We start from the raw sequence: 25,866 nt of genomic DNA, 5'->3' as shown, positions 1-25,866 counted from the left end.
GTTAAATGTAGTGCGCATCGTAAGGTGACGGATGATGTTGGTCGTGGTAATGCGTTTGCGGATGAGATTGCTAAGGAGACTGCCCGGAACCTTAGCACTCGAATATATGTGACGAGTTCGGTTAGGTGGCCTATAGAGTCGAGTATGTGCGAAGACACTATTGAGAGTGTGAAAGAAATTCAGAAAGAGGCGACCGAGACTGAAAAGACGAAGTGGAAAGAAAGTACGGGAAAGTTGGATGCGAATGGTTGTTGGATTGATTTGTCGGATCAGAAAAGATGGTTGTTGCCTGATGCGTATGTACTGGCCGTTGTGACAATGGCACATGGGTTAGCACATATTAGCGCGAAAGGTATTTGTAAGTTGTTGTCCCCTGTGTGGAAGAATGATGGTATCACGAAATGTGCTGAACGCTTGGTTAAGAATTGTATGGTGTGCATGTTGTACAATCCTGGTAAGGGAACCGCAACTCCTCCTGGCAGTTTTGCTCCCCCTTCATGTCCCTTTGAGGTGATTCAATTGGACTTCATCCATATGGAGCGATGCAATAACCTGAAGTACGTTTTAGTTGTGGTTTGCGCATTCTCCCGATGGATCGAGGCCTATCCTCTCAAAGACAATACTGCTTTGTCTACTGCGAAAATCCTACTGAAGGAATACTTTCCTCGGTACGGAATGCCTAGAGTCGTGTGGTCAGATAACGGAAGTGAGTTTGTGGGAAGTGTGATGAAGAGTGTGTGTAAGGGCCTTGGAATTAATCAGAAATTCCATAGTGCCAATCATCCCCAGTCAGCTGGTTTGGTTGAAGGGTATAACGGCACCCTTAAACTAAAACTAGCAAAGATTCAGGCTACGACTGGTCTTTCGTGGCCTGACGCTTTACCCTTAGCATTACTGTCAACTAGGGCGACTGTACACTCCCGAGTAGGGCTTAGTCCCTATGAAATAGTGTTCGGTCGTCCTGCGAATGTTTGGGGGGTTCCTAGGCCAGGTATGTTCTGTGATCTTGAGTATCCAATGTTGATCGATTATCTTCATGACTTGACTGCTAAACTGAGGTTAATTCACCAACAGGTTCACGACGCACTGCCGACGCAGACGGAGGGTCCAGGCCACCAGCTCCAGCCCGGAGATTGGGTGGTGACGCGCAACTTTTCGCGCAAGAACAATTTGGATCCGAGGTTCACTGGACCCTACCAGGTTCTCCTTGCAACGAGGACTGCTGTTCGTCTTGAGGGACGGAAAAACTGGGTGCACGCCACCCACACCAAAAAGGTCCCTATCCCTTTGCCGGCAGACCCGTGGGTGAGGAGAGGCATTGCATCAACTGAAACTGAAGGATTGCCGGCGTTTGTACCTTTTAGCGACGCACAACCTGTCGGAGAATCCTCAGTGCAGCAGAAAGACACTGTTGAACATTTGTCATCAAAAGACTCAAGACCAGAACACTCAACTGATCAGCAGGACGTTGTCTCATCAAAGGATCCTTTGTTTGACGAACAGACACGTCCTGGGAAAGCCCGATACTTTTTGCGATCTAGCACCAGAGACTAATAAAAGATCCTGTTCTGTCCCTTGACAATTGTATTATCCCGCTTTCCGTGATCAGTTTGAACATTTGTATTATTGTGATTATTTTTGTATATATTCATTGAGTTTCGTTCCTTACACCTTTTGCTTCCACAGCTGAGAAACATTGTTTTTGCATACATATATATATATATTTGTGAAATAAAGGCCGTAGGGCCGCGCGCGTACTTCCTTCTGCTTAGTAAGTCTTGACGCTAGGTTAAAGACCGTCGGTTCCTGGGAACTCCTAGGGATTGACTACTGCTACGCAGAACGAAGTGCGTCAAGAAACGTTGCGGACGGTCGTAGGGAATGGTATTTTCGAAGTTGATGGATTTGGAAGAAGCTCAAGCTCAAAGATTCAAGCTGCAGCAACTTAGTCGTACCAAATGTTTTATGTTTCAAATCTTCGTATTGTTTTTGATTGTTTCTGCACTAATGACGGGTGGGGTGTATTACACAATGTCTTACTTCTTACCTTCTGCTATACCTACTCCTACCCCTGATCCTAAACTTACCTCCACTGTTTCCCCTCATTCTTTTCATATCTTACCTGAACACGAGCAGGCTAGACGTGCAGAATTCCGCAACAATTCCTTTATTCAGCTTCTCCATCAGCATCAGTTAGTGGTTAACACTACTAATTGTTGGGTGTGTGGGTTGATGCCTCATACTACGGATAAAGGAATCCCATATCTGGTGTTGCCGTATAGTTCCCAAGGGTCTGCTCGAGCATTTCAAACAATGTCTCGAAGCGCACTAGGTTTCCACCCCATTCGAGAACCACGCTCTCCCTACTCTGGTCCTACCTCGTATCAAAAACCTTTGTCTATAGCAATAGAGGATTTAGATAGTGATATCTATGATCCCTCGCTTATTCCTGAAGAAGAGGTACAAGCTTACAGGGTCCTGAGTAGAGGCGAGTATAGCGTGTTCACTAGTGAAAAACAGCTCAAAAGCTCACCCCCGATATGGGTCGTACCCCACATTGGTAATTTTTTTCTCATAGGTCGTGGCCGAAGATCGAAAGCCCGACTTGGAGAGAGTGCTTGCACTGAAAATTACATTCTGCCGATGGTCTCGTCCCCTGTGTTTCTGGCTGCCAAGGGTACATACTTTATCTGCCATGATCGTGCGTATGCATGGTTGCCCTCTGACTTTATGGGCTCATGTTTTATCGCAAATTTGTTGCCTCCGACGTTTACCGTAGATGCAGATTATCACAAGACTAGAGTTGTGAGAGGCGTAATTAGCGAAGAGGACACTGCCGGTCAAGAGGCAGGAGACTTTTTCAAGGGTTTCCTCCCGTTTTGGGGACCTATGGTTAATAGTAGGAACCTGAGACAGTTGACTCGAGTGGTGGAATCGACAGCTAACATTACTGCCAGTGCCCTTGGTAATATCACCACAGAGCTTTAGGCGGATAGACTTATGACGTTACAAAACCGTATGGTTTTAGACGTGATCTTAGCAGATCGTGGTGGGGTATGTAAGGTGATCCATTCGAGCTGCTGTATTTTCATTCCTGATAATGCTCCGACCGTTTATCAAGCCATCTCGAAGTTGCATAAGATCTCCGAATCCATACACGTGGATGTAGGGGATTGGACGCTACTTGGGTGGTTTTGGGGCCTGATGTCGACTTGGGGTTGGAAGATTCTGATGATCGTCGGAGTTGTCGTGGCGTTCCTGTTCACGTGTTGCCTTTGTGTGCAGTGCGGTCCTGCCTTATGTGGCCTCTGTGCTACAACGTGTATGAGACAGCCTCCTGTTACCAAGGGAACTCGGTTGGACAGAGCTATGCTACAGCAACATCTAGATGGTCTGATGAATATTGAGTATGATTCCGACTAGTGCTTGCCTACATGAGGGCAAAAGGAGCGTCTGAGGTTCCGTGACAATTGTAAGTGATGTTTTCGACTCGCACGAATATGGTCGAGTCTGGTATCTATGAACCGCAAATGACGAGTTTAGTGGGTGTACGCAGTTTCGCTGCGCTAACCTAAACCGTTCGTTTGTTACGTGGGTATTTCTATCTGTACCCACGGGTTCCATCTTAGATACAGCATCCATTTTGTCTCTTGCCCTCAAGTAGCCAGCGAACGGACGCTGTCCGCTTCGCGACCCTGGGACTCCCAAGATATTTGCGGAAGACACATGTCTTTTGTAAGTGTCTTTATGATGAGGGGGATGATACTGTAAGGCAGATGGCCCCGCTCGAGGCTCATCTCGCCGTGCCGGTTTATTGTCTTAGCCGTGCATCTCATTAGGCACGTCCCTTTGATGCCTGTATCTCGTGTTTCTCGATACCTCCCTTTTACACCCTTTCCGATTTCCCCACTGTCTCCGTCTTCCTCTACACCTGTTCTTGTTCCTATTTTGATCTGTTTTATTGCCGATTGGAATGCACTAATGTTGGGAAGATGGGTTTTTACAGTTGGGAACCGCCAAATGTTTCCGCACTTATGTTCCGGGCCTTGTGTGTGTCAAAGTGACCAAAGCGACCCCTCTGGGGGATAATTATGGGAACCGGGTCATAAACGTTTGTGTTCAATGTAACTCTATGGGAAAACCATGTATAAAAGGAGCGATCCGCAGAACCAATTTGAAGCAGATACTCTGAACTACACTGGTTGTACTTCCGTGATTTCTGTGTTTCCCTGCAGCAAATAAACCTTGAATCTTTGACGCCGAAGGAAGTGTCCCGTGTCTCTGTGATTCGTACGCCGGAGCAGGTTACCCACGAAGGTTTCAGGTGTTGTGCCCTGGCACCGCTGGGTTCTAAATAACCCAGTCCTTCACTCTAGGAGGAAGTCTGGTTCCTCTCAGGGATCTTCTATGGTCATGGAAACCCAACTGAGCATGGCAGGCCTAATGCCCACAGTGTGTTATTGCTCTTAACTCCTTAGAGATAGTCTACTAACTACCTTTTTCTCGTGATCTTTAGAGAATCTAAAATTAGTGACAGGGAGAAAGAGAAATTATTGAAATAGAAAAGAAATGTAAGTAAGAGGCAAGTGTGGAGGAAGCAGAGCAGAATGCAAGTATAGAAAGAAAGATGTAAATAAAAAAGCATTAAGGATGGGAAGACGGTACAGGCGAAAACTGGAAATAAAGAGGAAAGATAAAGAGGAAGAAAAAGAAAGGAGCATGATTGAATGATAGAAAGAAAGAATTAAGGAGGATAGAAAGAAAGACAGCAAGAAGAAAACGTAGAAGGAACAAAGAAAAATAGAAGGAAAGAAAGAAACAAGGAGAGCTCAAAAATAGAATGAAGTAATAGAAAGAAATGAGAGGTGAAAGGAAGGGCAATCGAAGCGAAGGAAATAATAAATGGAAGGAATATGAAAAGAAGACTGAAATGAATGGGAGAAGGACGTTCAAGAAGATGCCAAGAAGAAAGGATGAAACAAGAAAAAGACAAAAGTATGAAATGAGAAGAAGAAAATGATATAAAAATATAAAGACGGACAGAACAAATCAGAGATGTAACAACATAAGGATGGGCAGAGGGAAATAAAGATGGTAAAAAGGAATGAAAGGAGGATGGGAAAAAGTCAACAAAGAATATTTGAAAATAGAAATGAAAGATGGTTAGACAAGAGGACAGAATGACACAAGAGTAAAAGAACAGAAAGAAGATGGAAAGAAGTAAAGAAAAAAATTAAGACAGTTTTGTGACCAACTTAATTTATTTTAAATCATGCTGTAAAAAGCATAATTTTGGGGGAGTGGCCTGACAGCCAAGATGGCGGATGTGAACTAGGCAAGCTCCGTCCAGCCTAAAACATTGATCCTTTAAATATCCTGTCCTTCGATCCTTTACTATGCTTGGATTGTGTCCCTAGTGGGGTGCGACAGGGGTCTGTGTTCCGAGCAGGTTTTTACTCCGCACCTCGGCGTGACGAGCCGCGGTGGTGTCGGCCTGGGGCACGGCCCGGGAATAGCGGAGCTGCGTCGGAGCCGGGGATGGCAGCTGGCATCAGACGAATGACGCATCTCGGGTTCCAGGAGGCCGCGGTGCCAGTAGCTGGGTGCTCACTGAAGCGGTGAAGAGGTAAGGGTGTTGGTGGCATTCAGCCACGGGGGCCTCAGGTGAGGCCTCACCCTCCCCCTGCACTCCTGCCGGAGCTGCTGAAGTGCGGTTGGTGACTATATTGGGCCACGGGGTGACATCAGCCTATGGAATCGGAATCGGCATCGGGCTGCAGTGGAGGCGCTGTGAGGAGGGGTGCCCTCGATGGAGCCTGAAACCTGCTGTGCTGCCCTGGGGTCGAGGTAGGCCTGTGCCCCCTGTGTCAGGGTAGGCAGTGGGTGCCGCTTGTAGCCTTGCTCAGTGCAGGGCAGCTACACATTTGCAACTGCTGCCAATCAGGTCGCGCTAGTTGACAAAAACAGCTCAGGGGAGCGCAGGAGTTCTTGGAGGTCCTGAGTCATGGCTGAGCTCCCCAGAAGGAAACAGAAACACTGCAGGAGGCCCTGGGGTCTGTATAGGGGTCACCCTGACACCCAAACTCTGCACTTATTTGGAAGCGGCCATACCTCTTATTGGGACAGTGGGGGGGCTTGGACAAGGTGGGGCAGCCTTCTACAGAGGGCGGCTGCCCTGAACTCAGGTTTACCTGACCTTGGCTGTTATATGGGGCCCCCTCTGCTCGCTGCTACTCTAACCTTCTAGTGTTCCTGCGTTTACCAGCCAGGTCGGATCGCGCGGGGCCCAGATTCGTGGCCTAGGGGCCTCCCTCCACTTGGCTTACCTCTGCACCTGAGGGGTCGTCTCGGCCAGCCACGTTCACAGAAGCGGGACGCTGTATCCTCTACCCAGACGGGGGAGTGCTCCTGAGTGACGTGGGAATAGGGAGGCTCAACGGGCGCCATGATGAGGGACAAGACGAGTGGGGGCTTGGCCAAACAAAGCACCCTGGACAGAGATGTACCGGCCCCGGGGCCGCCACTGTGGTGCCTGGAGGGGCACAGGGGGAGGTGCCGAACATGCCGAACAATGCTGCACTTATGGCGGCTATCAAGCAGTCCAGAGATGCCCTGGATGCCGAAATCGGAGCGGCCGGCTCCGGTGTCATGCTCCTCCGCCAAGACCTGCAAAACGCAGTGGTCCGCATCATGGAGAAGGAAACGCGGATCTCTGGCGTGGAAGACGAAGTTGCTACTCTGCAGAAGCGGGTGGTCCCCCTCTAGATGACTCAGCGGGGCCTCGCGACACGCATGGAGGATGCGGAGGGTCGGGCCAGGTGTAACAACCTCCCCTATGTGGGCTTCCCGGAGGGGTGCGAGGGGGGAGATATGGAGTAGTTCCTCACTGGGTGGCTGGAGAGCAGGCTCCCCCAGAGTCCCTGTCCCACTGTTTTGTGGTTGAGCGCGTCCATAGAGCCCTCATGAAGAAGCCCCCGAGGCCAGTTATCTCAAAGCTGCTGAACTATAACGACTAAGACATCATTTTAAAACAGGCTAGGGCCAAGGAACCTTTGCTCTTCGATAATGCTCGCTTTTTGATCTTTCAGGACTACACGAAATTGGTCCAACAACTGAGACAATCCTTTTTGGTGGCCAAGGCTCGACTCCGTGAGCTTAAAGTTCCATATGCTCTGCTGTATCTGGCCAAACTCCGGGTTGTGTACGGATCCGGGACGCATTTCTTTGAATCACCACAGGAAGTATTTCAGTGGACGTAAGAGACGGTGTGTTTGCGTAACCATACACCACCTCTATGTGCCTCCGACTCCTCATCCAGCGAGGAGGCTCGTAAGCAGCCTCCATTGAAGCTCAAGGATCGCAGATGTTCCAGATCCAGTTGTCGATCCCGCTTCTGTAGTGTGTCCTCCCGGCTGGCTCGACCTCCAGACTGTCTACTTTGGCCCCCTAATTAGAGGTAGAGTTCACAGTACTGTATATCTTTGACAATGTTGCCTGGATCGGAGGAGGCTAAATGTGGGCCGGCTTCTCTGTTTCCACGGAGAGGATGCCTGCCGTTGTTGGGCTGTAACTTGGTGGTCCATTGGTCAAGTTGCGCAAGGACTCCCTCTTGGGGTCCGCTGGCAGCATGACAGATGCTCCATCGTTATTGAAGGATAGGGTGGGGAGTTTGTTGGGTTGTTTATGGTTCTGGCAACAAGTCGTACTTTCTATTGTACTGTTAGGCCTTTGTACACACACCACATACTTTCATTTGCACCAGCATATCTCATCAGGGGATCTAATGGATGATCCACCTAGTGGCTCCCGGGTATCTCCTGGGACTCTTCACATCGTGAGCTGGTAGGTCAGGGGAGTATTGGATAAAATTAAGTGAGGGGTGGTCCTCCAGCAGACTAGGAGGGCTCATGCCGATATACTCATGCTACAAGAAACGAATCTCATGGGTTCAAAGGCACTCTGCCTTCAGCGTTACGGTTATGCTCAGGTGTTCCACTCGGGGTGTGAACGGGGAACCGGGGGAAGGCGATTTAAGTTCACTGCCAGGTCCACTACACACATGTCAAGACTTGATCGAACCCCAGGGGCGATACCTGTTCCTGTAGGGCATGATCAGAGAAGAACCAGTAGTATTAGGATGTGTCTATAAACCTCCCCCACTCTCATGGGGCCTGGTGGAGTGGCTTATATCACTGTGGGTGAATATGCCAGAGGGTCTGTCCCTGATTGGGAGCGATTAGAATGATGTACTGGATGTGTCCTGGGACCATTGGAGGACCGGGGAGAGTGTGACTGCACGTCAGGCTACAAAGCTTTCTTCGTTGGTGACTGGGCTTGATTGGGTGGACCCTTGGCGCCGAATTTACAGAAACACTCAGGGATACACACATCTCTCTGCAGTTCACAACTCCTCTCGCCTCTACTATTTGTTTGTTCCTCGGACGGCAGCTGGCAGGGTGATGCAGGTGGAGATGCTTCCGAGGGGGCTCTCTGATCATTCCCCGATTACTCTAACAATACAGATGGGCTGGGCGAAACAGTCTTTCCGCTGGCGCCTCTCGACGTGGAACCTCCAGAGGGCAGAATATAGGGAGTGTCTAGAGAATGCACTTGATCAATGCTTGACGGTTGATGTGGGGTCGGTTTGTGGGGCAGTATCTCTGTGGGAAGCACTGAAGCCTACAATGCAGGTGTAGATATATCCTTTTGCGCGGCAGCCCGCGGGACGCGGAAGGAGGCTCTGCTACAAACGGAGACTACTGTTGCGGATCTTGACCTTCGTAGTAGAGGGGTTGGTGGTCACCATGTATGGCAGCAGCTGTTGCTGGCACAACAGAACTATACAGCTCTTCTTATGGATGAAGTCCGCCTTACCTGGCTGGCAACGTGCAGTAGGGTCTACCAATGGGGGGATAAATGTAGCAAGATGCTACATTGATTGTGTTAGGGGATGTACCATTCCGAGCCCCTTCCTGGTATAGTGGGCCTAGATGGTAGGCCCCTCACAGATGCCCGGGATATTGTTGAGAGTTTCTCTGCCTATTTAGCGGGGCTATATGCCCCCAGGGAGTGTCTCTGCGAAGATGTGATAGGCTGGTGTTTAGATGACCTCCCGCCTCGAGCCCTGTCTGATGACGCGAGTGCAGAGCTAGAGCTCCCGCTCACAGAGGAGGAATTGGGTGCAGCCGTGCGAGACCCTAATTCAGGAAAGGGCCCAGGGCCAAATGGGTTCCCCTGTGAATTTTTTAAGCATTTTGTTTTACAGCTAGTTCCCCATTACTGTAGAGTGGTGGAGGAGACCTGTGAGCGGGGTGTCTTCCTCGTGACTGGTGACATGCGGAGGTTGTAGTGTTTCACAAACCAGGCAGACCCCCAGACCAGCATGCTTACTTTTTTCCTATTTCGCTCCTAAATGTAATAGCCAAAATTTTGGCCAAGGCGTTGGCCAACCATTTGCGGTTCCACATTTCTACCTTGGTACACCCCGATCAACCCGGGTTTATGCCTCAGCGGGCGACCCGACATAATATTCACCGGGCATAGGTTGCTGTTGCGCTATCCGTGGGCTAGGGGTATGGGCGGCGCTCTTGATGGCTGATATGGACAGGGCATTTGATTCCCTTAGTTGGGTCTATCTCTTCGTGCTGCTACGCAGATTGAATCTTGGACTGCGCTTACCTACCTGTCATTACTTTACACTGATATTACTGCGTCAGTACATGTTGAGGGTTCTACTTCCTCCCCCTTTTCTCTTCGACGGGGCACCCGGCAGGAGTGTCCGCTGTCTCCATATTTGTTTGCCCTGGCGATGGAACCTTTGGCGACCTGGGTCCGTATGGACACACAGGTGTCTGGCTCCGAATGGGCGCATGGATTGTCGGAATATAATGCGCTTCACGCTGATGATGTTTTATTCTTTCTTACCATTGTTGACCGGACGGGGCCACGGCTATTTCGGATTATGCAGATCTTTGGGGAATCTTCGGGTCTCTAAATGAACTCCAGTAAATCTACTTTCTCGGGGATGCAACGGGACTGGACGCCTGGGCCTCATCGGTTCGGGTTGTTACCAGCGGGATGAAGTATCTTGGGGTGTTTTTATCGGACTCACTGTGGCATGACAAAAAAGAATCTGGTTCGGGTCTGGGAACGCATCTCGTGGACCTTAAGACATGGTCCCATATGCCACTGTCTATTTATCGTTGGTCGGCCATTTTTAAGATCGTCTCTCTTTCCCGTTTACTATATCAACTGCAGAATTACCCATATCCGATTACTCCTAGATGGTTTAGGCAGGTCAATGCAGCGTTGGGTCAGTTTCTATGGGCGGGTGAGAGAGTCGAGAGTCGCCCTACGAACATGCTTTCTCTCTATGTACTGTGGTGGGATGGCGACCTCTGATATACTGTTATATTACATAGCCACACATTTGTGGAGTGGCGTCTTATGGAGGACCTCTCCTTACACATGATTCTGTACTCAGCACCGGTACGTAGATCTCTGCCGCCACGGCTCAACAGGTTTTCCAAATTTGGCTACAGTGCGGAGGATGGGGTGGTGGAATAAGCTGGCACAGGAGAACCCCTATGGAATAATGGACCGCCTGCCACAATTAGCTACTCTGGCAGTGTTTTGTGGTTAGGACAATATTGGTATCTCTATCCTGGGGGATGTCATGAGGGCGCTGATCCTGAAGTCCTTTCAAGATTTGCAAAACGACTTTCAAATACAGAGAACCCAATTCTACAACTATCTCCATTTTCAACATGCCCTCTCCCCAAGTCTGGAGGGATTGGAGTACCTGACAGAGTTCAGCCCAATAGAAGCAAAGGTATTTATGAGGGACCTCCAGGATCATAAAATTTCAAAGATCTTCCAGTCTCTAGTAACTCTTAGCTCCCCTACACTGCAGAAGCTTAGAGTGGCCTAGGAGGGTGATGTTGGCTCACTAGATGAGGAAGACTAGACAGGGGCCCTGGCCTCCCCGAGGGGGCGGCTATAGCGACCCGCCTGCACCTTGTCCAGTTCAAATATCTTCATGGAGTCTATTTCACATGGGTCAGGTTATAGAGGGTGGGTCTGGTGGCCTCCCCTATATGTCTTAGATGTGAGCGGGAGGAAGGAACCCTGATACACACGGTTTGGCATTGTCTCTCCTTGTCACAGTTATGGAGGAGGGTAATGACCTGCCTTTCTGAGGTGTTGGGCTGGGATCTGCCCCATTCGCCAAAATTGGTGCTATTGCATGCCATGAAGGGGATTGTGGGTAATATTTTTAAAAGCCATCTTATGCTGCTGGGGTTTACATTGGCGAAGAGGGACATTACTCGGGCATGGAAGCACCGGTGCCACCCTCGGTGTCGGTGTGGAAGAAGGGACTGGACTTCTGTATGGGCTTGGAACTCCCTATTTTCACTGTAAGAGGTTGCCAGCAGAAACACTATAAGGTTTGGAAGCGGTGGGCAGACATCCGGGGCTTGTTACTGGAGCGGGGCCCCTCCATCCAGTTTAAAATGACCCTGCTAGTGCAAGCTGTATCTTCTTTCTCCTTCGTTTATTGGAACATGTGGTGGTGGTGCAAGGGCAGAGATAGGTTTCATGTGGGAGGCCGTTAGTGCAACCCGGGGCAGGGGGGTGTTGGGCGGGGGTTTGCATATGTCTGTGTTGTTTCATCTGTATTGATATCCATTTCTTCTGGATCTTATCATTTAAAAATCCAAGTCAGGAAGCTTTGCATTTATTGTGCAGATGTCTCTGAGTGACAGAGCCCTGCTGTATATGTGTCATTTGATGAATATAATTTTTTTTTTTTTTTTAAAAAGCATAATTTCACAGTTTTTTTTTGTTCGGGGAAACAATCAGGGCTATTTTAGAAAGTGGTACAATCAGTTAATTTTGTCTTAGTACTCAAAGTGGGGGGTACTTTATTTTCCTGGCTATCCCTTGACAGCAGTCCTGTAAATAACTGTGAGATCGCAAAGACATTATTGCTTATTCATAATGTTTTTCTAAGTAAAGATACATTATAGAGCTTCCTCACTGGCCTCCCAGCTGTTGCTCGATTCAGGCTCTGGAGAGCACTTCACTGAATGCAGTCTTTCTCAGCAGAATGCAGTCTTGCGCACATATACTTGACATACATACAGAAAGTAGGTTAAATGTTAATAATTAGAAATTCTTACCTCTGACAACCAAGTCAGCAGAAGCGGAAGAGTTATCCACAATTGTCTGCGCCGTGCAAATATATTTTCCAGCATGTCTCAGCTGAACATTTTTAATAAATAACTCACCACCTCCTTCAATCTGTTGAAAAAGAAGTAGGGTAAATGTAAATAAACTTTATAATTCGCTAAAGGGTATACATAATTCCTCACTCAGAACCTTATAAATTAGTTAAAAGTAGCACCTGTTATTTCCAGCTCTAAGCAATGTTTAAGGTGGGGTGTGGGGCACTATATAAATTGAATAATAATAAGAATAATTAATAGCAGAAGCAGTCATGGTAGCATTACAAACTCGTGCATTGAAGTCCTTTAATTTGCATACATATGCCGACCATGCACCGCGGAGAAAATTATGAGGAGCAAGGATAGCGTTGCGGATGGTCATCGCAATAACACGAAGAGCAGGCAAGTTGTCATGGACGGTTATCACTATAGCACAAAGATGACCCAGTCAGACATTGCGGGCGGTCATGGTTGACATTGCAGGATGTCAAGGCTGTAGCGTGAAGTGCAGCTCTTGTATTGCAGGTTGCCACTGGCAGTCGCGGTAGCATGAAAAGTCTGGTCCACTGGAGCTACACATTGGCGGTTGTTGTGAGGGGCAAGCTGTCAGTGTGAACAGGTCCATTTGCAATCGCAAAGAGTCCAAAACTTAAAGATTTCTTTTTTTTTTACAGGAGGAGCTGAACTGTTGCCAGACAATAGTCCAATAACTGGTGAGGCACCTCTTGGAGATTAAAAAACTCTCAGGCAGGTCCAGGCACATCCAGTGAAGAAGTTCATCTGGGAAGGTGCAGGGAGGCCTCTGGAACTTGTCGTTTACCTGTAGTTCGGAACAGGAGGGAGCAAGTTCAGTCTTCCTTCTAAGAGAGAGACTGGCAGGCCTAAAAATATCCAGTCAGATGTTGTGGGCGGTCATGGTTGACATTGCAGGATGTCAAGGCTGTAACGTGAAGTGCTGCTCTTGCATTGCAGGTTGTCACTGGCAGTCGCCATAGCATGAAAGGTCTGGTCCACTGGAGCTGCACATTGGTGGTTGTTGTGAGCGGCAAGCTATCAGTGTGAACAGGTCCATTTGCAGTCTCAAAGAGTCCAAAACTTAAATATATCTTCTTTTCTTTACAGGAGGAGCTGTACTGTTGCCAGCCAATGGTCCAATAACTGGTGAAGCACCTCTTGGAGATTAAAAACTTCCAGGCAGGTCCAGGCACATCCAGCGAAGAAGTTCATCTGGGAAGGTGCAGGGAGGCCTCTGGAGCTTGTTGTTTCCCTGTAGTTCGGAACAGGAGGTCAGTTTCCTGACCATTGCAGTTACTCTGCAAGGGATGAAGGGAGCAGGTTCAGTCTTCCTTCTAAGAGAGACTGGCAGGCCTATATACCCTGGTGGGTGATTAACCACACTATACAAATCCCAGGTAGTTGACTGATTGAGGGCAGTACTCCGGCAGCAGGGCAGTCTATTTTCTCTGGTATACCCATGTCCAGGAGGGTCCTAAAGAGCTGGCTAGTCTGGGGGTCCGATATTTGTACCTGGTTCCAGCTTTGAAGTTGGATTATCTTTTAGACGTCCCCCCCCCCACATCTGGTTGTAGAATCTCTTTACCCCCACCCAGGCTCCAAGTGGTAAGAGGTAAAAATAGGCTGGTGTGAAATTCTTTGTGAATGTGTGGAGGCAGCCCCTTTGAAATGTGATTGGTGCAGGGAACAGCTCCGCTCCACCCATCCTGGGATAAATACACAAAAGCCAATTGCCAACTATACTTAGTCATGTGACCCAGGACACAGGCCCAAATGGTTATAACAAGAAAATCACCCAAAAACATATTTACAATAGAGGGTCCAGGGGAGTTTTTTTTATTGACCAGGTAATCTCCAATCCCCAAAAACTAATCATAGATCAAATGGGAGAATGCTGGTCTAATCATACAGAGACAGAGAGCCTAGGTGAAAAACAGATGTGTAATCTAAAAGCAATGTGGATTCAGCCTCACCATACTGAGATGAATCCCATCAGCCCACCACACTGGCGGAACATCGTCATCTAGGAATAGTTGAATGAATGTAGTGCAGTGCACCCCTGGCTCGGGGGAAATGACCTGCACTTCATTCCCAATTGGACGACCAGCCCAAATGTGATCTCAAACAGTGGTGCTGAAAAGTTGCAGTGCAAAAAGAAAATAGTGAGAGTTAAAAATGGCTACTGGGATACACAGCAATATTTTAATAAGTGTTGTCCAAGTACCATGATTAAAAAGGTGAAAAACTGATAGTTTGAAAGAATAACTATCTCATAGCAATGGGATAAAGGTCAACATGTTTCAGCCTAGTAGTTGACAATAACTTGGCTTTCGTCAGGGCCATGAATGTTATACGCTACTGCAAAAATATTTAGAAAAATCCAGTGAAAAACAAATATTGAAAAAAGTTGTCACGTGACAACTATTTTCAATATTTGTTTTTCACTGGATGTAGCAGTGTGTTTCTGGATGCTTCGTTCTGGGGGGGCAGAGTATGGAGTGTATCTTCTGCCACAGAGTGCGTATCACCTGATGAGATGTGGGGGAATAGAGTCCATTTTTAAATAGTCTACTTTTAATAATAAAAGGAATTTTTTTATGAGAAGAAAAATCTATTGGATCTGTAGTCTTACGTTGATGGCTTTTTCAGGAAAGGCTTCTGTTTGATGAGAGGAAATACCTTTTGGAAAAGGTCATCTTATTTTGATGGTTTAGTAAGATATCCAAACATTGATGGCTTACCTACTTTAATGCACACTGCATTAATCATGGATTTACCATTATATGCAGGACTTGTGGGAAAACATTCCACTACTCATGGATCCAACATTATAAGAAAACGTGTGACAAAAACAAACAGAAACCTCCAACTTCTATGCACACTGCATTATCCAGTGTTATCCCAGTCTTGAACAAAATGTACAACAGTAGTGACAGAATCTATTTTGGTCATTCTGGAACTGACCAATTACCAGTAAATGTATCCATGTGATAGAGGCTTGATTAAAAGTTAACCAAGTTCTGGGGTATTTTGTTATTAAGCCCTACATGGTCAGTATGAAGTTTGAAACCCATCATTGTTTTTTTTCAAAATGTTTCTGTTTTGCATGTGGAGAGTAATTTATAACCCTGGGCGAAGCACTACGCTACGCTCGCGTACTTTGCGAAGTTTGCGCAACTTCGCACTACGCGAGCTGCACGTAGCACAGTGCGAACATGCGTAGTGCAGCGTAGCCTAGTGCAGCGGTCATTTTTTGCTTGTTCGCAGTCCTCAACGTCATGTTCGCGACCGCGAGCAAGCAAAATGACATCCCGGCGAGATTCTCAACGCTGGGAGGTCAGGTTGAGCATGCTCGCGACCGCTTGCGATGAGAAACTACCAGTTCGCGTTGAGAAAGCTGCTGCTCGAGTAAATATTTACTCGAGCAGCAGAAAACTACAGCTCGCACTGTGCAAGATGCCGTTTTCAATGATTGCACAGTGCCGGATGCTTGTTTGCACTGTGCAATCATTGAAAACGCATCTTGCACAGTGCGAACATGCTACTACGCAGCTCGCGTAGTGCTACGTGAAGTTCGCGTAGTGCGAAGTGCACTTCGCGTAACTTCGCGTAGCTTCGCGTAGCGCTACTTCGCGAACTACACCCACCCTTAGTAATTTATGGATTCAAGTACTACCCATTCCTTCTCATTTGCGGGTACTAATGTAAATAGCTTTGTTTGTGTTGAGGTTGGTATATATCCTAGATCTAGCTCCTTTTAATGTCTAGTAAGACTCCATATATTACAATTTCCGCACTGGAAATGTCCTGTAATGGGGGCTTGATATATGTTTCAAGCATTCATTAAAGTTGATTTCTTGTCGTTTGTATGTACCAAAATGTCACACAAATTCTTAGTTCTCTTAAATGCAAAATAATGGTCAGATCAAGGATATGTGTCCTGTTTTGAGACTGTGCCATTTTTAGTTGATTATTGTTTATGTTATTAGAAATAGACGTAAACAGAGTAACACATGGTTTTCCATTTGGTTCTAGGAAGGCCTCTCTGTTGTGCATTTCTAACTTACTTGATAGCCTGTGTTATTATTTTCTTAGGGTATTTTTAGCCCGAGTTAGATCTTTGGCTTGTGAGTCATGGCCATACGGCACTCTCAGGGTCTTTGGATGATAGCTGCCATTTATCAAAAAGATGTTACAGTCTGCAGGTTTACAGTATATAGTTGTGATGATGTGAGCATTTGCTAAGCTCAACTTACAAGTCAAGCAAAAGAGTTATTTTCTATTGCATACATTTGTTTTGGATGAGCGGGATGTATTCTGGCTTTGTCGGGAGGAATTTTAGGTATGCGCTGGCCATTCAAATCTGAATGAGAACAAGACCAATTATGAGTTGTTGAATGTCAGGGATAGTGGAAAATTGTAGGTAGAGATCCTTCTCTTTAGCATATTGATGGGTCTTGAAAAGTCTGTCAGTGAGCAAAGTTAGAAGGACTTCTGTGTTCAGGTTTAAGTTGATGAAAACAAGACAAACAACTAGCAAGGGCAAGTTCACTGTCGATTTGTCAGCAAGAGAGCATATGTGCCATATAAAATTCATAAGAGTAGGTGGCTTGCTATTGGAAGCAATTGATAATGTTGAGGACAGGTATGAGGAAATCCTCTGCAGAGGAATTCATGATAAATGAGGGCAAGACATTGTCTACATAGGTGGTGGCCTTAAGTGACTTGACGATGTTGAGATCATTAGCAGTACCATTGTGCTGAGGGTTTGTGTTTGGTAAGTCATGTTTTCATTAATGCACTAGTATTCCCTTGCCTCTTCATTGTGGTGTTTCTTTTGTGGAGGAGTGAACTGGCATAATGTCTTACCTGGGTGATAGCAAGGTTGTCTTGAAAAGTTTATCTTGAAATTTGTCTGCTGAGAAATCTGTGGAAGAGTCATAAGATTGTTTCTCTTGTGTTAATTGTTCTTGATGTGTTGGTGTGGTGTGAAGGAAGCAGAAGGTCATAAGATAGTTGTTCCAGTCCAGAGATATCAGTAATTTGCATTGGAATGTGGAGAGAATGTCATGATGAAAATTAGATTCTTCATTGGATTTGCAATTTTTGGTCCTATGCACAGTGTGTTGAGGACAGTGTTGAGAGAATCGTTTGGCTTTGTGGTGCTAGAATCGCCATAGGATTTGATGTATCTGAGTAAAGTGGTTTGCTTGTGGTGAACTGAGGCAGTGGCTGTTATTCTATGATTTTCTCTGTAAAATCCATGGTAGGGTTAGGAAGTCGATATATCAGGTTGAACTTGATTGTTTGAGAAAGTGAGTATGTGGAGCGGCAGGTAAGGTTTTTGAATGAGTTGGGTGTTGCTAGATTGCTTAAAAAGGTTGTTAGTTGGGCAGATATGTGAATTAGACTGTATCATCCTGTGTTCTGGTTACTGTATTCTTAGAATATGAGGGTTTCTAGGAGTTCTTGTTGTGGGCGAGGCCAGGTCTCTATAATGAAGAGTGCTTCTAGGTAGTGTTCTATGAAGATATCTGTGACATCAGGTGAAAGAGATGCGCAGAGTGTGTATTAATGCAAAGGAGTTTTGGGGTTTGTTATTTTGATGCAGTGTATATTGCTAAGAGGGATGTGAATGAGGTTCTTGATGATTACTGTACATGTGTGGTGTGTGTGAATATATGGTTTACATCAGAGTATGTGTAGGACATAGTATGAAATGCTTATATAAAAGGCAGAAGTTTTGATCCAAACCCAAAAATGGCACCAAATGGTGGCTCCTTTAATGCTACCCACTAGCTGAAGACTACTGTGTCCGGCGATGCCCTTTGGATCATATAGAAGAACAAGAGATGTTGATGGGTCATGATTGGATGAGGTGATGCGAAAGTACTAGATCATGTGAAGCCTGAGTTCTGCAGTTTGTCTTCTGGTAAGCGTTTGACTGCTGGGTAAGGAGATTGGTTTGTTGACCAAGAATGACCAGGTTTTGGACACTCACCAAGTCACATGATCTTCGAGTGTTGTGATGCAAGGTTACCTTGAAGGCTATGCACAAACTAGACTATTTCACATGTTCTTAACTGGTAAAAATGTTAAGAGACCATGAATGGCTAGGATAAGGGATGCTCAAAAGTTTACTGCCATCTGAGTTATGTTTTTTTTCTTGTTGGACTGGTCTGAGGGTTACGGTATGGGTACTGACATACCTAAGGTTGCTTCTGAAGCTCAAAAGTTGTTGGTCCATGATTATATTGTATGTCAGGTGCAGGGACTAACATATGTCCTCAGAGTTCTGTGCTATGTCTTTTGAGGTCGATTGGTACAGTGTTGCTTTGTTTGGATTACATTATATAGATTACATGCATTTGTAATCACCTTAAAGCAGTGATCTCATAATAATAATATGATAAAACACCAGTCATTTAAATCCAGTACAGCTGATACAGTATAACATACAAATTCATTGCTTTACCCAGTTAAACATTAGCTATGTTTGAATATGATGCACAATTCATTGACATGCGTCATTTGAGGCACAGTTTGAGCCAAGTTTAACGTGTAAATGATTCCTTCTAATACATTTTAAAATGGGTTCTATTGATTCAAAATAAGTACCTCACACATTAAATATTCTATTTTTCATTGGGATATTGGTCTTAGCCCCCCTATAAATGTCTAGCATTGGAAGTTTATTTACAGACATTTATAAGAGTAAATCATACAAAGGTATTCCTCATTAGAATTAAGACGCAGTATGATTTGAGGGAACTGAAGTTTAACTATAATGCTATTCCTTTTGCGTTTCCATAAAGTCTAACTGTTGCAAACATTTCTTAATCCTCATACCAACAAGTTTCTTCATTGCAGTTGTGGAAGTGAAGTATAATTTCAATAGGGTTATGAAATGTATTTAGAAGTAGGGCTGCGTCTTGGTCCCATCAACAGCCACTAAAAAGCCAGCTAACAGGAGCTGTGCCAATATTCAGCAAATGGCAAGCAGCAGGAGAAACTACAGTCCGCTTGCCAACATATAGAGATTACTTGATGCCTCGTAGTATGCGAGACCTAAAAAAGAGCAAATCCACGATTGCAACACATTTTGCGGAACAAAAGCACAACATATCGCAATTGAGGTTCTTGATTCTGGAAACCGTAGATAAAAAAGAGGGCAGAGATAATAACAATCATCTATTAAGGAGAGAAAACTTTTGGATATATAAACTTCAATCTTGGAGACTTCATGGCCTCAATGAACGCATAGAATATGCCTGTTATCTGTGAATAACAGGCTTTTTTGCTCATGAGGATCTGTAATAGCTGCCACCACAACGTGAATCTATGACAAGGACATTTTTGACTCATGCAATTAATTGTGAACCATGACAGACATTCCTTTGACCTACATAATGAGCAATGTTATTGTACATAATGTCCATTTATTCTTTTTGTTTTGATTTTGTTTCGTTTTCCATTTAACCTTGAATTGATAATTTTATTGAAAATTCACCCATATTCTAATTCAAATAACGTTGTATATACAATGTTGAACCATGGGCTATCAAAACATGTCGTCCGTGACCTTTTTCCTGACAGTCCGTTTTTTAGTTTTAGTTTCAATCAGATCAGTCACTACACGCCTATGCGTGAGACTGCGCACATTTCACTTATAGTCCTTCCTTTAGTTTTAGCTCCCGATAGGATAGTTTTAACTGCGCAAGCGCTGGTACACAGATTGAGACAAGCGGGATCCCGGAAGAGCGTCTCCCTATACCGAAGCTGCATCGAACATTTCAAGATATATCTATAAAAGTAATTTAATACTCTATAGCGAAGCCCTTTGTAAACTAGCACGAGCATAAACTTTTGTCAATTTGGAGTACGGCTAGGAAGTTAACGTACTCAGCGTTTACAGCGGCCATAGCGTATCGAGTAGAATTATGTGAATAACTGCCAATAATGGAACAGCCGACTCTTGCACAAACCATTGGCCAAATAAACATTGCAGCTGCGTTAACTATGTACGTCACTAAACAAAGATAATATGATTTATCCAAACCAACCAGAGAATGTAATTCTTGTGATCTCAATGATAGTAATCCTATTTTTTACACAATCCTTTTTATACAGTTCACTGCCGAACCACCTCATCATGAGACCCATATGTGAGTAACATTTAACCCATAACATTGCATGGTGTGACACACAACAATCACGTTTGCACTGGGATAGCATGACATGCATGATACCTAAGTCAAAAATTCAACTTATTCAATGTCAAGTCCTAGAATTATGATGCATCATTGGTCAATTTGTATTGTAGATATTACTCCCTGATGAAGAGCTATCCAGCTCGAAATGCACTGGAGTGCATCTGAGATATGAAATGTTAAGAAGAATTAACATATGATACGTTGAATAAATTGAAATTCAATACAAAAAGAAAGAAATGGAAATTATTGAACAAATAAATTCATGAAATAAGTGATGAAAGACTTGATTCTAATATTTTAAAATCCGGTTCGGATTCAGAAGGAGTGCCCCAAAGGGGGATGCAACCAAGTCAGTTGGAAGCACTCATTCATACTTATGCAGATATAAAACATTTTAAATATTCTTTTAACTCCATTGTTACTAAAAGAGCTTATATTGGTGGCCATGTTAAAAAATCCCGCCACTTATTACTATGGGATAGAGCTGGTAAACTATTGGCCGCCAACCTACAATATCATAGCAAGAAAACTACAGGTACTCATATCTCCCATATTATGGATAGAAATGGGTCAAAGAAATTTCACACTCAAGAAATTCATGGGGTCTTTTGTGATTTTTATGAAACTCTGTTCACACCGAGGGATCAATGTTCCAAGATGGTTTGTCAGCAGTTTCTTGATTCGATTCCTACTAATACTATTTCACATTCCAATATGATTGAACTGTTGAAACTGATTGATTCTGATTATATCATTCAGGCTATTAAGGCTACTCATTCGGGGAAGGCTCCGAGCCCAGATGGGTTCCCTATTGTCTTTCATAAAACATTTTCTCCCTCAATAATCAAATATCTTAAGCAGGTCTTTGATATTTATGTTCTTTCTGGAAAGGTATCTGGCTCTGCTGCTGAAGCTACTATTGTAGTGACTCCGAAAGATGGCAAAGATCATTCTGATCCTAAACATTTTCGAACAATTTCATTATTAAATATGAAAGCTAAAATCTTTGCCAAAATCTTGGCTAAGCACTTAGAGGGTCATATTCCTACTCTTATACATGACTCCCAAACAGGTTTCATTAAGGGGAGACTCACTAGAGACAATATATTGACGTTTTGCCATATTTTAGAGAAAGCAAAACTTTCTGTATTACCAACGGCGGTAATCGCCCTTGACACCGAAAAGACTTTCGACAAAGTTTCTTGACCTTTTTTACAAGCAGTGCTAGAATCCCATAACCTCTGCGACTCCTTTATCAATATGGTAATGTCTCTCTATGCGCAGCAAAAAGCTAATATCAGAATTAATGGGGCTACGTCTTCCTTTTTTAATCTTCATTAGGGCATTAGACAAGGGTGCTCCTTATCACCCCTTCTTTTTCTCTTGTCTATAGACCCACTTCTTCATCTACTACATTTGAACCAGAGTATTAAAGGTTTTCAATTTGGATCATATACGCTTAAAACAGATGCTTACGCTGATGACATCCTTATTTTTTCAGAGGATATTGCAACAGCGATTCCTGTTATTTCTAAGATCATTAAGGATTTCTCCTCTGTTTCTGGGTACACTCAACAAAGAAAAAACGGAAATGTTCCCACTCAATTCGTTGTGCTTCTCTTCTTACATGGGTAACTCAGGTTTTAAATGGCAATCAACTCGTATTAAATACTTAGAGATTTGGTTCTGTAAGGCTCTTTCAGATACTATCACTTATAACAAATCCCATATCATATCTAAAGTTAAAGATTTTTTGTCTTCCTGGTCTCCTAAATATATTTCTTGGTGGGGAAGATTACAAACTCTTAAAATGATGATAACCCAAATTAGAATTTGTTATCCTCCATGTTACCTATAAAGCATTCTTCTACCTTCTTTCATGAAATTGATTCAATCTCTTCAAAATTCCTATGGAATAATAAGAGAGCAAGAATTGCTTATAAACACCTTAGAAAGCCTTCTACCCTGGGTGGTTGTAATTTTCCGGATTGGATTTTGTATCAGACTGCTTCCCTTGCATCTCAAGGTGTACTTTGGTTCTTACCGGACTCCCAACATATACCCCCAAGGATTTATATTGAACGTGAGCTGTGTACTCCTTTTTCCACTACTTCCTTTCTCACAGCTTCTAAGCTTGGCCTTGATTATTCTCAACATATAATACAAGACACGATTAATGCACTAAAATGTATTGACAAAAAAGTACCCAAGCCCATTCATAAATCAAGATGGTCCTCTTTATGGTACAATCCTAAACTTGTTAGTGACATCGATCCTACTACAGCCTTTTCATGGGCTGTTAAAGGTATCAGATTTGTAAAGGATCTTGATGATTATAATCATGACCCAATACCCTTTTCTCTCTTAGCCAAGACATATAATCTTAGTAACATGGATTTGTATTCTTTTTTTTAACTAAAGGTTAAACTTTGTAAAATAGCCCTCTCTACAGATTCGGTTATTGTCTCATTTCTCTCAACGTGGTGACGCTCAGGCCATACTGCGTCTAAAATATATACATTTTTATCCACTCCACTCCATTCACAATCTACAATCACTTATGTTAAATGGCATCATCACGTTGCAGATTACATTTCTAAGCATATTTCACAAGATACTTGGCAACTGATTGGGAAATTATCACTACATAATAAAATTGCTCCTTCACTTATTCAATCTAAATTCTTTACATTAAATCTCCTCCATTGGAACACTGTCATTTATACAAGTTGAAATTACGAGATTCCGACCTTTTGTTGAAACTGTAATTTAGTTCCAGGCAACCATCAACATATGTATTTTGAATGTACATTACTGAAACCTTTCTGGGGCCTGATACAGTAACACTTATCAATAATCTTTAACATATCTATAGATCTTTCTTTATCTAAGATTCTGTTTGGTCCATGGGCTAAGGCTGTTCCTTTACCCCTTGATAATATGGATCTGGAGTTCTTAAATTTACTTTTATCCATTGCTGTTAAAATTATATTAACAGAATGGAAATCCTTTCATCTCATATCTTAACATACATGGTGGGCATGTGTCTCATACATAGGTGGAGCTCATACTTTGGTTAACAAAAAGATTTACTCGCCTTCCATTTCTAGTAATGTATGGAAGTCTTTGGACAACTATATGAACTTGTCCTCTCAGAGGTTGGTAGCTCAGTATCCCTTTGATTCCTTCCCTTAATTTATTTTCTTTCATTGGAGCAGATGTCCCCTCCTACTTCTTTGACTCCTTTCTTTACCTTCTTTCCCCACATTTTTTTTCTTTTCCTAATTTTTCTTGCTGATTGATCTCACCTATTAACAATATAACTAATATATGTCTATGTCATGTTATACAGTTGCTTTGCCTGGTCTATATATCTGGGATTTATATTGTTATTTGACAAATTTTATAACATTTACTTTGCATCATATTTCTTTGCTCACCTTTTTAAATACTGATATGTTTACCAGTCTTTTTTATCCCAGCCAATTGATTCCTACTTTTTTATTCTTAAATTCTTCGATACTAATGTATTACATGTTTAATTCTGAATTGTTGTATTGTTATTGTATTACCTATGTTCTTCTCTTTTATATAAATATAAACAATTTTAACAAAAAAAAATTACTTCTGGGATGCTAAAATGTAACAGAAACGGATGTTGGAAGCCTATAAATTGAGTTTCGATGGTGCAGCATACGTTCTTTTGGTACAAAATAGCTGTTTAGCTATTCTCTATCACAGCCCTTGCCCTCTTGTCAGGTATGATAAGCAGTGCTGGACTGAAGGCCACTTCTCTACGCTTTTCTCGGAGCAACACCAACAATGGGCTGGTTTGTAGCAGCAAACGGACATGAGCTCAGGCTTGTTAGCCTCACCAATTAACGGTCAAATTCCTGAGTTTTTTTGTTTCTGGTCATCAACTGTACCTTATGTATATAAGTATAGTGAAACTAATGTCCGACAAGAAAAAATAATGGTTGTGATAAATGTGTCATCTTGACTTGCATGTAGATATTTGAAGTATACTGTAAGCATCCATGTTAACATGGCATTGACCATAATAAACAACACAAATCTATCAGCCTGAGAAGGAAGCAGGCATGATGCTAACACGCCTGCATGTGTCTAAAACTTCACATTTCATTTACAACGAGATAAAAGAGTCTGAAGGCAAGAACGTGATAAAAATAGCAGAGGTTTGCGATGGCTTTATCGCAGTGATCACAACAAGCTTACCATCATTTAACAGTTGTGATCCTTTTTTTCATTTTCACAGTCTCAAATGTCACATGTGCCTTTATACGGTGCCCTCAAAGCTTTGCCGTGCCTTGCCCTCGATGAACAGGTTTGGGGTCCATGCTGCCCTGCCACACCCTTTGCATAATACTTTCATATCCCAGCATATATTTAATTACTGGGCACTTCGATAGTAGCAATGAGTTCTGGGACCAGCAGCATTCCATTTATAAGTGGATAATGGATACTCTGCTGGTATTGCTTGCAGGCATGCACATGATGCATCTCACAATACGCCGAGAAGTAAAATAGCAGTGCATTGTTTCCTGGTACAGCGCTACACCCATAATAATAACTATCCTTACCCTAATCCGCCTCAAGTATACGATTAGGGAGGATGTTATGCATATTTTTATTTCTTTTTGATTTAATGAGTCAGACTTACACATAGGCATTCGCCCTGGCCAACTAAGGATGAAAGGCTTTGTGAGACAAAAGGTGTGTCAGCTGTTACAGGTATGTTATAGTTAAGGCGAGATGAGATGTACATTTTTAGAAAATGCCCTCACATTGAGAAACTACAAAAATATGCATTTAGCCTGTAATGCTCAAATCACTGAAGCTTGGGAAATGATAAACTGAGCGAGTCTGGCAAATTAGTACAAGATACAAAAAAAAACACGACAGGAAAAAAAAGAAAGTATTTAATTAAGCGATATTGATCTCTGTTAAATAATAAACTGACAGATGGGCAATTTGCATAGCAGAAAAAAAATCAACTGTCGTTTAAAATCCGTGTTTATGTTTTTCATTGTTTGAGACACGAGCCTTGCATGGATATGCAAAATGTTCCAAGTACTCACACAAAACCACTATTAATTACGGCGGATTGCCTTCAGGACACAAATAAAAGGTAAACAAAAGCGAAAAGGCTGGAAATGATTTGAACAAACACATATTCGTTTCCAATTTAAAAGCAGTTAATGTTCTGCTGCTTATTTAAATGCCTTGCTCTTGTGACCCTTAACGTATGCTTGATTTTTCTTACGCTAAATTATGCTAAAAATTATGAAATTGTATACAGACAAAACTAGTCAACATGGTTGCGTATATACCTAACTTCAACTCTTGCCAAAGTCGCCAATGCTCCTGTACAATTATTCGCTCTGATGTAG

At 43.6% G+C, this 25,866-nt stretch overlaps 1 protein-coding gene across 4 annotated transcripts in view; it reads right to left on the bottom strand.

Moving 5' to 3' along the window:
• CNTN1 (contactin 1) overlaps positions 1 to 25,866 on the bottom strand; it is a 1,059,655-nt gene that overhangs the window by 319,749 nt on the left and 714,040 nt on the right. For all 4 annotated transcript variants that reach the window (XM_086919467.1, XM_086919469.1, XM_086919468.1 and 1 more), the window contains one exon: positions 12,183 to 12,303. In XM_086919467.1, coding sequence (XP_086775593.1) covers positions 12,183 to 12,303 — 121 coding nt within the window. The remainder of the gene's footprint in view (positions 1 to 12,182; positions 12,304 to 25,866) is intronic.

This window comes from Lissotriton vulgaris, chromosome 1_1 (assembly GCF_964263255.1).
Source record: "Lissotriton vulgaris chromosome 1_1, aLisVul1.2, whole genome shotgun sequence".
Taxonomy (NCBI): domain Eukaryota; kingdom Metazoa; phylum Chordata; class Amphibia; order Caudata; family Salamandridae; genus Lissotriton; species Lissotriton vulgaris.
Note: the sequence above shows the minus strand (reverse complement) of the source record. Positions and strands in the feature narration are given on the sequence as shown.